The sequence below is a fragment of the Phasianus colchicus genome, chromosome 6 (assembly GCF_987193195.1).
Source record: "Phasianus colchicus chromosome 6, bPhaCol1.hap1.1, whole genome shotgun sequence".
NCBI lineage: Eukaryota > Metazoa > Chordata > Aves > Galliformes > Phasianidae > Phasianus > Phasianus colchicus.
The window spans coordinates 50,058,016-50,072,019 of record NC_143441.1 but is presented as its reverse complement, the minus strand read 5'-3'; the positions used below and the strand labels follow the sequence as shown (position 1 = coordinate 50,072,019).

Genomic DNA, 14,004 nt, shown 5'->3' with positions numbered 1-14,004 from the left:
GATCTTTAAGGTCTCTTCCAACCTAAACCATTTTCTGATTCTATGGTTCTGGAATTCTACACCTAAAGCATCTAAGTTCTAGCTGGGAGTGAGTATCTACAAGCCTGTCTGTCTGCTCATCTATGAACCCAGGAACCTTCTAAAGGTCAAGTGAAGGAGAGAGAGCAGAAAAAGATTAAGAGGCCAATAGGAAAGGCATTGAGAGAGAGCAGTTTAACCTAAAAGAAGGGAGATTTAGACTAGATGTCAGGGTGATATTTTTCACTGAGAGGTTGGTAAGGTGCTGGCATTGCTGCCCAGAGAAATTGTGGATCCTTTGAGATACTCACAGCTGGGTTGAACAGGGCCCTGAGCATCCTGATCTAATGAGTGGCAACCTGCCTTTTGCACTGTGTTTAGAACTGGATGATCTCTGACATCCTTTCCAACCCACGCCACTCTATGATTCTGTGATTCTGTAAAGCAGAGGTTTTCTACTTGCTCCCCAAGTGACATTCAGGCTGTTAGGCACTCTTTCCAGCCATTCATGATAGAACTGATGAACCAGATGTGAGATTAATGACGGGTGCATTTAGTGTTTTTCCTGATGCTGATACACAGTAAAACATCCACAGAATCACAGAACCACAGACGACTTTTCATTATCCTGCTATGCCTTACATACAGGTCTCATAGCTTTTCTCACAGAGATTGTTATCTGCTTCCTGCCCCGTGGCTTTTCCTTTTCCTATTTCACAAGTCCCAGATCCCCCAGCTTTGCTCAGTATGCACTGATAGACCAGAAGGCAGCAGAGGCTGCTGTAAAGAAAGCAAATTCACTTTCTAGATATGGTCTACATCTATTCCAGACCTGGTACCTTTTATGGCCATGATGTTGTATTTGATGGCCATGATATATTTGCTTTTTACTAGCCATTGCAACAGGCTGGTAGTCAGATAAGCACACTATTTTTTATTTTATTTTTTTTAATAGTGCTTCTCCCATGTTCTGATAGGGTCTCTAGAGCTTATTCTCTTTAGGAACACGGAAACAATGCATAGAAACTAGTGGGGTACTATCCAATCCTCAAGGCATTAACTGATGAGTGATTCAGCTGTTTTGTGTTTCTGGAATAGCTTTAAGATTCGTGGCCCAGAACTAGGCCTCTTCAGTGGATCTCCCATAGCTTTGGGACTAGAATCGGGGCACTTTCCTAGAAACTAACAGTTGCCTCCATTCACAAATTGTTTTTGACCTGCTGTTAGAATACAGAAACTAGAGCTGTGAAGGGCAGCTTGAAAATTTAAATGTAATTCTGGAAGTTTGTAGCAAAGCCTCGATTTCTGAGGCGTTATGGCATTTGGTTCCAGTTCAGAAAATCCTTCCTTCTATATCTCTCTGAATCACTCCAACTGTATGGCCTATGATTTTTTCATCTGTGTTTACTAATTCATTTTATGATACCGTTTTTCTTAGGCTCCACCAGGTTTAGAGACCAAAGCAAAGCTCTGCCAGATGTTCAGTTCCATCTATCAATTATCCTTTAAGTACAAAGCAGATATTAGTTGAGGAAACAGTGGGCAGCTGCAGGAGATACTTGTTCCCAAGACTTTGTACGTGAGGTTTCAGTATCGTTTTCTTAGGCTGGGACAAAAGGTTCCAAAACTAATGCTGACGTTTTCCTTTGAAAGAAAAACCATCATTGCTGTCATTATTTGATGGTTTCTGGAGAGATGTCACAGAACTGTAATAAATTAAATTCTGATTACATACAGGGAAAAGCTCTCAAAAGGAGGGTTGGGAGATTTTCTCTTGAAAGGATTGATTTTTTATTGGTGGGTTTTGTTAGCTAAAAGGCATATTTTTGAACTGTGGTTTGGAGGGGTGGGTTATTTCTGCTTTGTTTCTGCTTCATAGGCAGAGGAAATGATGTTTTCTTTGACCAAATATATGCCTAATCTGCATGGTGCATGACTTTCCCCCTTTTCCCTTGACCAGCTCAGTGGAGGATTTGGAGGAGGGCTGAGGCAGAGGTAGAACCATGAACACAAGGTTCTCTTAAGGGAGCTCCAATACGCACACTTGTTTTCACCCCAGCACTTGCCTCCCAGTGATGGTATTTACTGTGCACACAAAAGAAACACATCTTCCTCACCTTCAATCTGATCAGGGGTGAATTCAACCTGAAAGAGATGAGAACAGCCAAATTAAAACAAGAAAACCATGCCACGGGTGCCTATGAGGTCCGTGAAAGTCATTGAGCCAAACATCCAATAAATTTCATACAGCCTGTAGACGTTTCTTCTTACATCCTCCATTTTCCATTATCAGTCAGCCCCAACTTTAGCACCAAAAGGCTGCAAATGCCCTTTATTTGTTCTTCTGCTGCTCCTGTGTTCCTCTTGTAGTGTCTTTTGTGTATCCCAAGTTCTCCCCTACCACTGACGCCCTCTAAATGATTATGGCAGCACAGTCCCAGGCCTCTGTCCTAAAAGGGTTTCATCTGTAGGCAGTTAGGGATATACTATCCATAGTCTAAAAGCTAGTGGGATCAAGTGAGACTGGCACAAATTGGGCTCAGAGAAAAGCAAAGGAAGGTTGCCCAAGGAGGTTGTGGATGCCCCATTCCGGGAGGCATTCAAGGCCAGGCTGGATGTGGCTCTGGGCAGCTTGGTCTGCTGGTTGGTGACCCTGCACATAGCAGGGGGTTGGAACTAGATGAGCATTGTGGTCCTTTTCAACCCAGGCCATTCTATGATTCTTTGCTCTTGCAGTTTAAACATGAAAATCTGTGATACTGTGGAAGCTCACGATCTATGTTTGTGTAAAGGGTCACTGGACCACTTCTTGGAGGTAAGAGCCATTGAGGTTTACCAAATACGCAGAAATACTTAACTCAGGAAGCCTCGGAGGTTTAGGAGAGGGTTTAGGGGTCTTTTGACCTGTTTTTATATCTTTTCCTAAAGCATCCTCTGAAAACCACTGCCAGACTGTATGGACATCTCTCAGGACCTTGTTCTGCCATCTGCCTCTTGTGCATCACCTTCTATTTCCCACCGCTCTCTAACTTCTGGGGTTGTTCTGCTCCCTGCTTTTACATGACAGTGACCTTTTTGCCACTCTGGATTCCATTCTGTGAGGCCTCTGAGATGATGCTGAGCTCGAATGCAAAAGAAGAAAACACAGTGTCAGAATGTGACATCCAAGCTTCTGAATGAATGGACATAGATCAGCAATGTGATTGCAGACCAGATTGTAGACTCCCTCACAGGCTTCTATTGGGCTTGTTTTGAGACAAAGCATGATGGTGTACACTGAAAATGGGATTCAAACCCACAAATTCAAAGGGCACTGGATTAGTAATCCATTGCTATAACCAGTATGCTGCTGACAGATGAGACACAACACAGTTTACCACACATAATTGCAGGAAATTGCATACCAAGAGGGCTGGAGAATGCTTATTATTTATTTCTTTTTTGTTTTGTTTTGTTTGTTTGTTTGTTTAAGAAGATCCAGACATTAGCACCCTAAGATTAAGGATGGGAAGATTTGCCCACAGAATATATCCAGTCCTTGTGAGTGCCTCCTTTATCCAGCTCCTTGCTTGTGGGTGTAGGCTTAACTTCATTTTACAGTCTCCTTTGGTGTAGTCTTTATCTCCTTTCAAAAGCATTTGTCAGATAAGCAGGGAGGCTGATGTCCCAAGATACGCCAAGAGCAAATAGTTTTCACCCCATTAAATAGTTTTGTTCTCTACCTTCAATGAGGAAGGCAGCAACACCTGCCTCTCAGAGAATACTAATAATTATAATAACAATAATAATAAATGGCATCTCTGCTCATGGGGACATTCCTGCAAAGCAGGAAAATTGTCAGACTGACCTTATGGTGAAAGCATAAATAAAGAGAAGCCCTATTCTGTTATGCATAAATCTGCATGTAAAGATACATGTTGATACAGACCTAACAGAACACAAACATACATTGGAAGCATTCTGCTCCTGATGTATGTAGTCTCTTCTCTCCCTAGCATAAGCACAACCCTACATATTTTGGGTCAAGTTTTCCTTTTAAAGCTGACCATCTCTCATTGCTTAAGATTATAATTTACTCTTTGGCAGCAAAGCAGCTGAGTGGAAATAAAACATAGTTAACACCTTCCACACAAACTCCATAATTCCTTCAAAGTGAAATGCAGTGTGACACACCCTTACCACATAGTTGGGATTTTCATGCTCTTAAGGCTTGGAGCCATACTAAGTCATGCAGCCTGCAGCCAGAACATATGACATGGCACGACCAATATCTTCTTCTTTCTACCCATGGACACATCCCAGCTGATTTTCTGCCCCCAGATACCCTGAGCAGCACAAGGAGCTTTAGCATCTGTAGCTCTCACCATGAGTGCTTATGGGGCAGCTGCAGACAGCCACAAATGCACTCTATCCATCCACATTATTTGCAGATAGTAACACTGCAGTGATAGAGAACTCCTTGCAGGAAGCTCTAATTATCCATCATTGGTTGCTGAGAAGTTCTTGAGAGAATGATGTTCCTGGATCCCTCTTGCAGGACACGCTGGAATAGGTGAAGTTGGCCATTCTTGAAAGCAATGTATTTGGTGCAGAGGGAATTACTGGTTTAATCTCTCTTGGTAGAAAACATCAAAAGACCATATTTTATTTAGGTACCTCATTTAATCAGCCCTAATCCTATGGATGAATCCTTCGCCTACATATATAACCTACCAATGCTCTGTCTTTTTCTTCCTAGCATACTATTTCTGAGCATCTCCTGGCTTAGGAGAAGGAGGAACAAGAAAACATCTGGTGGACTTGGAAAAGAAGAATCACAACTAATCCTGCAGCTGCTGAAAACCAGGCCACTGTTGTTGTATCCACCCTACTCAGCCCTTATCTGAATTAGTTCATTCGGGGGATTATCACTTTGTTTGTGATACTCGGTCATAATTTACCTTGAACAAAGTCCAATTAATAAAATAGTTGCCTAAATGGCAGCCAGGAGACTGTCTGGCAGGAAGTATGTAGAGAACATAAGTTAAGGAACCAACACAAGAATAGCAATGTTCTTTCCTTTCTAACACACAGACAGATCCAAACATATCTTTGCCATGAAGATTATAATCATCTAGATTAGGATCCCAAATTTGCATATTTCATCTAAATTAGAGGTAAATATCCATCGGGGAACACATTTATACAGGTGCATTGTCAGCAGACAGCCTTACACTCAATCCATCTAAATATATAAAGCTTTGTGAATTTGACTGAAATTAATTGCCTATTGAGTTTATTTAGGCATCAATAGCAAGTGTGGGTGAAATAAGGTCGGAGCTGCTTGCAACTCGTACTTAAATCACTTTGATGGATTGTTCTTGGGAAAGAATTAATCTCAGCTACACTTAGATGTAGACAGCCAGATGTGTCAGCCATCTCTCATTCCATTTAACCAGCAGAGTGCAAGGGACGCTTCTAGGGTGTGACTTGACTTTGTTTAGTTCTGTGCTTAAGGAAGAGATTAATTTTGCTCTGATTTCCACGGAGTGGATCAATCAATTTTACAATGATGATATAAAGAGCCTGGGTGACTCACACATGTAGATGTAGATGCCTTTCCTTGATCTGGTGAATCCCACCCAGAAAGCCTGAGCTGGCCCTCCTGGCAGACTGCAGGCCAGGAGAAACCGTGCCAGAACAAAAAAAGGATGACTGCAAATTCCCACGGCCAGATCAAAGGAAAGGACTGGGCTGAAAGGCTGAGCATGCATCACCTCTAATCATGGACCTATAAAAACACCACCCAGAGCTGGAGGGCTGTGTGTGACAGCTGACAAAGCTGTGGCAGACAGTTTGACCAAACCTACCACCCAGGCATGGCTTCCTCTCAGGAAAGCTTCAGAGATGTGTGGGTGGTGTCTACTGCTATTTTCTCCTCTCTCAGCACATGCCACCATGGAGTTGAAGGGAATGGCAAGCCATCATTTACCCAACCACAAGGTATCACTGAAAATGAACGGAACAAATTTAGGCTATATTTAGATTGAAGACGGTTGGGGTTTTGTTTTCCCTCCCTTCTCTCTCAGATTGGTATGGAACACTCAAGACCATCTCCATTTAGTTAAGAGGAGGTGCAGCTATCCATGAGGACAGCAGGACTCCAGGCAGAAGGGTTCCAGAGGACTGGCTGCAAAAATGAGGTCAGGCAAGCAGCAGAGGGATCCCAGTGCTTGCACCTACGTATAGTGGCTCCATACTTCTCCAGACCTATTGCATTAGGCTTCCAAGGGAACGAAAGCCCCCAGCAGCAATTCCAATGCCCAGACCCACTCCGATGCACAGGCAATTACCCAGCTTCCCACCAGCATCATTCCACATTTTGCTGAACTCAGTCAGCAGAGCATCCTTCATCACCCAAAGCTGCAGAGCGTACTTACAGGCTTAATGTGACTTTGCTTTCCCAGGTAGACTTTACACTCTCCAGTTCCTTGGGTTAACTAGTATAATTTCCCTTGGGGTTTTGTTTGTTTGCTTTTAAAATGCTGACACTTTAGAAGATTTAAGTTTACCCTGGCATTTTTTTTTTCTGTTGGCCAATGTGGTTTCAACTCAAGGACATTCCTATGAATGCCAAGGACCCACAACACCAAGGCTTATGGTGCTGTTACTTGGTCCAAATCCATATGAAACAGAGCTTCTGACTGCTAATCACTTTCCTCTTGTCCCCTGCCCTGATGTGTGGGCTGTGCTGCATATTCCTTGTAGACACCAGGCATCTTAATTAAATCTTATTCCCATCAAGTGTAATGCTAGCTTCCGTGAAGTTTTAGCAATCTTGATGCCTTGATTACCTGATTACCATGGCACAAAATGTGGTCCAAATATGACTGTCCTCTCTGCGTAAAGGATGGCATTAAGCTGTTTTTGTCCCAGAGAGACCAGGAGAGATGTACGCATCCTTTTGTGCTTTGAACGTCATTCACAGCTTCTTATCTCAGGGATTTTATTTGTGAACCCACAGTATCTCAATCAAGCCCATAATTCTATGCATGCTAAGTCGGTCATAGCTAAGCCTGAAAGAAGTCCTATTAATAAAACTGTCACTAACCAGCATCCAGGAGGTTATATGGGGAGAAGTATTTAGACAATGCAAGAAAGGAGCCCCTCCAGACAAAAAAATAATATCATTTTCTTCTTGTTTCTTAGTACTCTGAAGAATACTAATACAAACAGCAAGGTTTTTCACTTAGCTGTGACAGAACTTTTGGAGAAGGAAAAGGATCTTTCCTATTTTGCTCTTGGGGGACAATTTAGGAAGCAGACATGCAGCAGATGGAAAGGAGCCCAAAATGCCATAACGTAACTGTGTTGAGATTGCATTTGTATTTCACAAACACGTTTTCTTTTTTCCACTAAGACCTTTTAAAATCTATTAATACTCATCATCTCCATTGTCCTTTCTCCTGTCCTTTTCTGCGTACAGCAATTAGGGTGTACATAAACTCCTCCACTGCCCATGGGCAAATGTTGGCACACAGTCATGTCTCATTCCTTGACTATTTGTAGTCATTCCTGAGTTCTCATCATCTCTGGCTTCTGAAATTCTTTTGGTACATCTACATTTAGTTCCCAGGGTTGTGCTAAGGATGAGTCAGGAGGAACTGTACAGTATGGACACTAGACTAGAACACGAGCTGAGTTCAAATTGACTTGAAATGAGATTGGTTGGCTTTTTGTTTGGCCATTTAGATTTGTGGGGTTGTTTTTTTTTTTTTTTCTGTTTGTTTGCTTTAATGGCAGAAAGCATATTGTTTCAGAGTCTGAGAACGGAATTGTTGACCTTTTGCTGATAATGAAAGATAGAAACTGACAATTATTTGCACCTCAGAAAGTGGAGCCTTTCTTTAAAAAACAAAAAACAAAAAACCAAAAAAACAGTATATGCCTTAAATCAGAAAAATGGGGAAAAACCTTAGTCAAGATCATGGAGAAGATGCTGTCACATAAAGAAAAACAAAAACATTTTGTTTCCAGCACACACTCTTACCTACTGGAAAATGGTCACCTTGAATTTTTTGTTTACCTGGGTCTCCTAAGAGTCGAAAAAATATAACAGTATGTCACCACCTCTGCCATTATACCTTCAGCAGACTTTATGGTTCCAAGGTAAGTGATTAGAAAGGGAGAGGAGAGGAGAGGAGAGGAGAGGAGAGGAGAGGAGAGGAGAGGAGAGGAGAGGAGAGGAGAGGAGAGGAGAGGAGAGGAGAGGAGAGGAGAGGAGAGGAGAGGAGAGGAGAGGAGAGGAGAGGAGAGGAGAGGAGAGGAGAGGAGAGGAGAGGAGAGGAGAGGAGAGAGAAAGAGGTGAAGGAAGAGGAAGAGGAGAGGGGAGGGGAGGGGAGGGGAGGGAAATATCCCAAATTGGAAGAGACCCATAAAGATCAGTGATTCCAAATCTGGCAAATCGCAGTGCACTTTTCAATCACTGTTCTTTTCCAATTCTGGCAGTAGCCTATAAATCAACAGCTCCCTTTTTTAGAATGGGGAATGCGTTGCCACAGAGCAGAAGGAGAAATTCCAGAGCTTTGTCAAGAGAGTGACACAGCTGTTCTGAAGAATGGAGACAACTTCTGGCAACAAGCAGCACCAGAAATACAAAATATTTTGTAAACTGACTGTTCTGCCTGTAGCTTAATAGTTTTAGATTCTCCAACAATTTACTGATGGCTGGCTTCTCTCCCTCTCTGCAGCCCCCCTTCACCAGCCTCACCAGCAGATGTTTGTTCAGATGTTTATAACTGTGGAAGAAATTATAAAACCTCAAAAATACACTCTGTTAAATCCTGGAGGGGAGCCTTGGGTGTGAGAAAGATGAGACATTGCCTGTACTGTCTGCTCTTGGGTTGAGACAGCAGCCCATGAGTTGGGTGTCTGATGGGGAAGAGAAGATCCCCAAGAATGTGGACATCACTGAAACATGTTCTGGAGCTTCAGGCCTTCAAACCTTCTGGCAGTGGGAAAAAAAGCTGATCTCCCAACCCAACGTGCATGGAGAAAGATGGAGTCCACCATCCCACACTGAAGTGAGGGTCAGCACTGCATTTGTGCCCCTTGCAGTCGTATCATCGTAAGATGAAAGGCCTCAAATAGGGCAGAGAGAAGCAGTCAGCAGATGATACACTTGGTGGATATGGCATGCTGGCAAAAAATCCAGGAAGAGTGAAAAACTTCTGTATTTAATTTTGTAAATACCTTTAGTGAGAAAAAAAAATTAATATTATTATCATTGCCATTATTGTTGCTTTTTACTATTTCAACTTAAAGCCTTGCTCTTTGACCTTCATTTTCAAATCAAACATTCTTCTCTTGTAAATGCTGGCAGGTGTTTTTTCTTGTTCTTTTTTAATTCAAGAATTTTTATATTGAAATGGCATATTTCATGTAAAATTGACTTAAAGAATCTCACTCCTCCACACTAGATTACTCCAAACTCTACCAAAGCAATTCCTTTCAAACTGAACAAACCCATTTCAGGTTGCCAAATAAAAATTTTTGTGGTTTTCTTGTGTCCCTGAAACCTCCTCCTGAAAATCCAAGCTGTTTTCTTCTTATATTTTAATTCCCCCACCAAGCCTGAAAACCTTTTCTGGACTAATTTTCTTCTCAGATGACATGGTTGTGTAACCCTCTGGGCTGCTGATTGACATGCCAGTCATGCTTATGGTGAATGAGACCATGTGAAGCATTCACTTGGCCTCACTGACATGAGCTTGATGGGTCTCAGGCAAGATGTAGCAGAAAGGTGCCTAAGGCAATGTCTGGATGCACCAGAGTCAGTTTTGGATGTGGTAGCTGAAATTCTTGCTCTTACTCAGCGAGGTCCCCCTGAAAACAAAATTCTTTGGCAAAGTACCTTCACCAACAGCGCTGGCCACCACAACCATCTGCCATCTTTTTCTTCCTCTGAGATATGGCCTGACAAGATTTTGCAGCCTGATGGTGCACTCAGAAAACCTTTTGTTTCTTGAGTAGAAAATGTTAAGGTTTTCCCCAGATGTAGCCTGAAACCACCCACAGAAATGCTCTGGAGCACAGGGCAACACATGATGCAAACGTCACTCTACATCGAGGTGTTTATTTTTTTCCCCATCGTTGGCAATGCAGTCATCACCACCCCCAAACCTTTCCAGGGTTGGGATGGCACCAACCTCCAGCTCCTAGAAATGCACTCCATCTCCATGCACTTGCAGCTCCTGTAAAGCCAAACGACAGCTGGAGCCCTTTCAAATGTCACAACCCTTCACCTTGTAACTGTCCAGAGACAACAAAGAATAGGGCTAAGCCATCTGTGCCAGAGGGTCATTGTGACAGCATGCTGGCAATGGGCAGAGCTAAGCTTTTGTTTCTCAAATCTGACAGGAGTGGTGCACATAATGCTCCGAAAGCAACCACACTGTAACTCAGACCCACATTCAAATGGGCCCAAACTACCCTTTAGCAAATCAACGAGCACAAACTAATCCATCATTGGGATCCACTTGGCTTCAAGCTTGGAGTGGAGGGAGGCTGGTTTTCCTTTTGGTTTTTTGCAATTATTTTCCTAAGGAGGATGTTATTCATTGTGAGCTGAAAATAATAATAATAATAGAGTGTTTTGATCTTGCAGTGCAACCACAGCTGTACTGGGTGTTCCTGCCTGTCTCCAGCACTGCCAGTGAGATCAAGACCCAAAAGCCAAGCTCCAGCTGGGGGCTGGTCAAGAGGATGGAAATATTGAATTCTGCCCTTCCATCAAATCCTGATTGAAAGAAAAAAGGAAGAAAGAGAAACCCTTTCCCTCTCCCTCTCACCATAAGTTGTTATCCTTTCAATTCACTGCAGTCTGCTGGGTTTCTTTACTTGATTTAGAGGTTTATTGGTCTGCGCAGAAAGAAACAAAACCTGAACTTTCTGACAACCACGACTGGAGCTGATGCTTTAAGAATTTTGTTTTGCTTATTTCTCGGTCCACTTGCAACAGTGTGTCAAGGTTCAAAACTTGATCACAATTAACAAGTGCTCTGTACTATGACTGTTTTCTTGAGGCTTCGCATCAAGTTCCACTCAAAACTCATGAGATCTGCGTACATCACTCCCAAATGCCCTTTCAGACTCATTAAAGTCAACTCCTGCCTGCCGTCCTCCGTACGCAGTGACGTTGGAAGCAGACTGAAGCAAGAGGCAGTGTTTGTAAAGTGCTGTCACCAAGCAGCATGGCACGCGATGACAGTCCCTCTCCAGATAGAGGGGGGTGAGCTTGGGGCAGTTTATTTTTGCAGTCCTTACATCAAAGAGAAAGAAGTTTTTCTGCCCCATGTTGGTGTACCTATAAGTCAACACCAGCCACAGATTGTGAAAAGCTCTTTTCCTTACTGATTTTTTTCTCCTTTTTCTTTTTTTTTTTTTTTCTTCCAAGTATTCAGTGGTTACAGTCAGGCTGCTCTTAACCATAGCTGGGTTCTCTTTAAGCCTTTTTTTAATCTCCGTGCTCCCCGCTGCTGTTTTGTTAAGGGTGGGTGGTTCATTAACTGGTTTGTTTTCCTAAGGCTGTTTGCAGGAGCGGACTTCTCACTGATCTTTCAGCCGTGTCTGCCCTGCAGTGGAGATGTTCTGTCACTTCCCAGAAAACACAATCGATGGATTGCTGCTGTTTCTATTCTGGGCTTTGGATGCACGGGTTTGCTGGAGCAGAGCTGCTTTCACCAAACTTGAAGTGGGTCTCAGAGTTCAGATCTGGGGAAGGGGCAGTGGCCACCAAATTGTCCAACCAAGCATCTCACGTGGGTATAATGTGTGTAAGCCTTCTGATACAGAATTGCACAGGAGCATACGTGGCTGTAAAGACTGGCTTTTCCACATCAATGTTTGCATACATGTGCATGTTCATTTATCTGCACATATGAACATACATAGGGATATCTACACACACTTTCCTAACTATGTCTATGCACGTGTTTGGTGTATATTTGTATGTATATATAAACACATACACTATATATGCATAGTATGCGTGTACGCAAATATATGTTATATTATATTACTATATATAATATAATATAAAATAATATAATATAATATTACACAGAGAGAGAAAGAGAGAATGTACAACTCACTTTCACAACCGTACACACACATTAACCCCAAAGCCAGCCAGCCAAACTAGAAGTGAGAGTTGATAATTTCTAAGGTACCACCATAAATCTGCATCGATTCTTTTAAATCCAGAGGTGAGGATCTCCCTTTGCCAAGTTCTGTTTCAGTTGTGCTTAAAAAGAGCATGCTCAAGCTCTCAGCTGGTGGAAGCCAACAGAAATCTTTCACAAAGTAGAACCCTGCTACTGATTTGGGATAAATCAGTGTGGAGGGTATGGCTTGCTGGAGGGGACTATGCTGATTGACCCCACTGGGAATCAGCCCATAATAGGAACAGCACTCACAAGCATAAGCCACTAATGCTCTCCCAAACCCTTTATTAGTGGCAATAAAGCCCCGTTCCCAGCTATGGCAGGAGTTCTGGGAAGCAGCTATCTCATCAAAAGAAGCTGGGCTGGAAACTGACCGCACACCCTCAGCACAGCATGATGCTTTCAGTTCAAATTTAGTTGAGTCTTTCTTCTCCGTGTCTGCTTTTTTAGGATTCAGACTGCAGATAGGATGGGGGAAGGAACAATGCCATATAAGATGAATGCATATAGTGAGATGTGAAATTAAATTCAAGAAGGAAATTTTCTTAGAAGGAAAAAAAAAACCAAATCTGGAGATTATATTGGCATCACCCCTCTACTAATATTACATCCATTTTCTTTCCCATATTTCTTTCCATTTCTTTACACTGCCAGCATATGATAATTTTATACATATAGATTTATAATGAAATATTGTTAGGAAATATGCTTTGAAATTGCTTTGTTATTCCTGTTTTTATTAATACCTGAGCTTTAACCAATCCTTTTGCCACTTGGAAACCTTACAACTTAGTCTAAGCAAACAAGTTAATCCATGGGCTGGGGGAGGAAAGAGGAAGGATGTGGAGGAGCTTACTGCGAGTCTAACACCAGAAAGCTCCATAGTTTGAAACCATTCAGAACCACTACAGCTTTAGGAGGGGCTGGAATGCTTTGGGACACAATCTGCCAGTGTGTGTACAGTGTGTTGGCAGGTCTCTCAGGCTGAAGCCCTATGCATGGAGAAGCAGCATTTCTCATTCTTTTGATTTTGGTGCAGAGTTAATTGGTTCCCCCCACTTTGAGCCAGACCAGGTCAGATACCCAACACATACCCCTGTCTGAGAATTGATGTATCATAGAATCACAGAATCATCAAGGTTGGAAAAGACCACTAAGGTCACCATGTCCAACCCCAGCCCACCCCATCATGCCCTCTAACCACGTCCCTCAGTGCCACATCTCCATGGTTCTGAAACACCTTCAGGAATGGTGACCCCAACACCTCTCAAGACAGCCTGTACCAGTGCATTACCACTATTTCTGAGAAGAAATATTTCTGAATAGCAAACTGGAACCTCTTCTGAGATTCTCTCTGCCTCATTCTACTGCCACGGGGAACTGCTCTGTAGTAGCTTTTAGGCATTTACACCAGCTTCACTCTTCTAACACCTTCAAATCCTTCACAGAAGTTCAGCTTGGAGCTATAATCATCACTATCTGCATGTTGTCGCTGGAGAATGCAAGCTCTTCCCTCAAGGTGACTGCTCCCAAGGTCACCACTGTGACCTACACAGCAAAGCCAAAGGGCTCCTTCATTTGGGAAGCTGCACTTCAGCCACCCACATCACAGCGTGCGTGGCTGAGGCTCATCTGCAGGCACTTCTGGAGATGCATTGCCCTTAGCCAGCATGGCAGGGACTTGGTGACACTTTGGGAACTATGTGGTTACCACCTGCCCTTTGGAAAGGATGGGGCTTGTGACCAAGAGCAAAGCAGCAAATTGTCACCCCAGCACTTAGTC

At 42.9% G+C, this 14,004-nt stretch overlaps 1 protein-coding gene across 1 annotated transcript in view; it reads right to left on the bottom strand.

Annotated features, from left to right (window-relative positions):
• MYL3 (myosin light chain 3) overlaps positions 1-14,004 on the bottom strand; it is a 36,139-nt gene that overhangs the window by 11,186 nt on the left and 10,949 nt on the right. Inside the window, exon 2 of the mRNA XM_031607815.2 lies at positions 2,136-2,163. Within this exon, the coding sequence (XP_031463675.1) occupies positions 2,136-2,163 (28 nt within the window). The remainder of the gene's footprint in view (positions 1-2,135; positions 2,164-14,004) is intronic.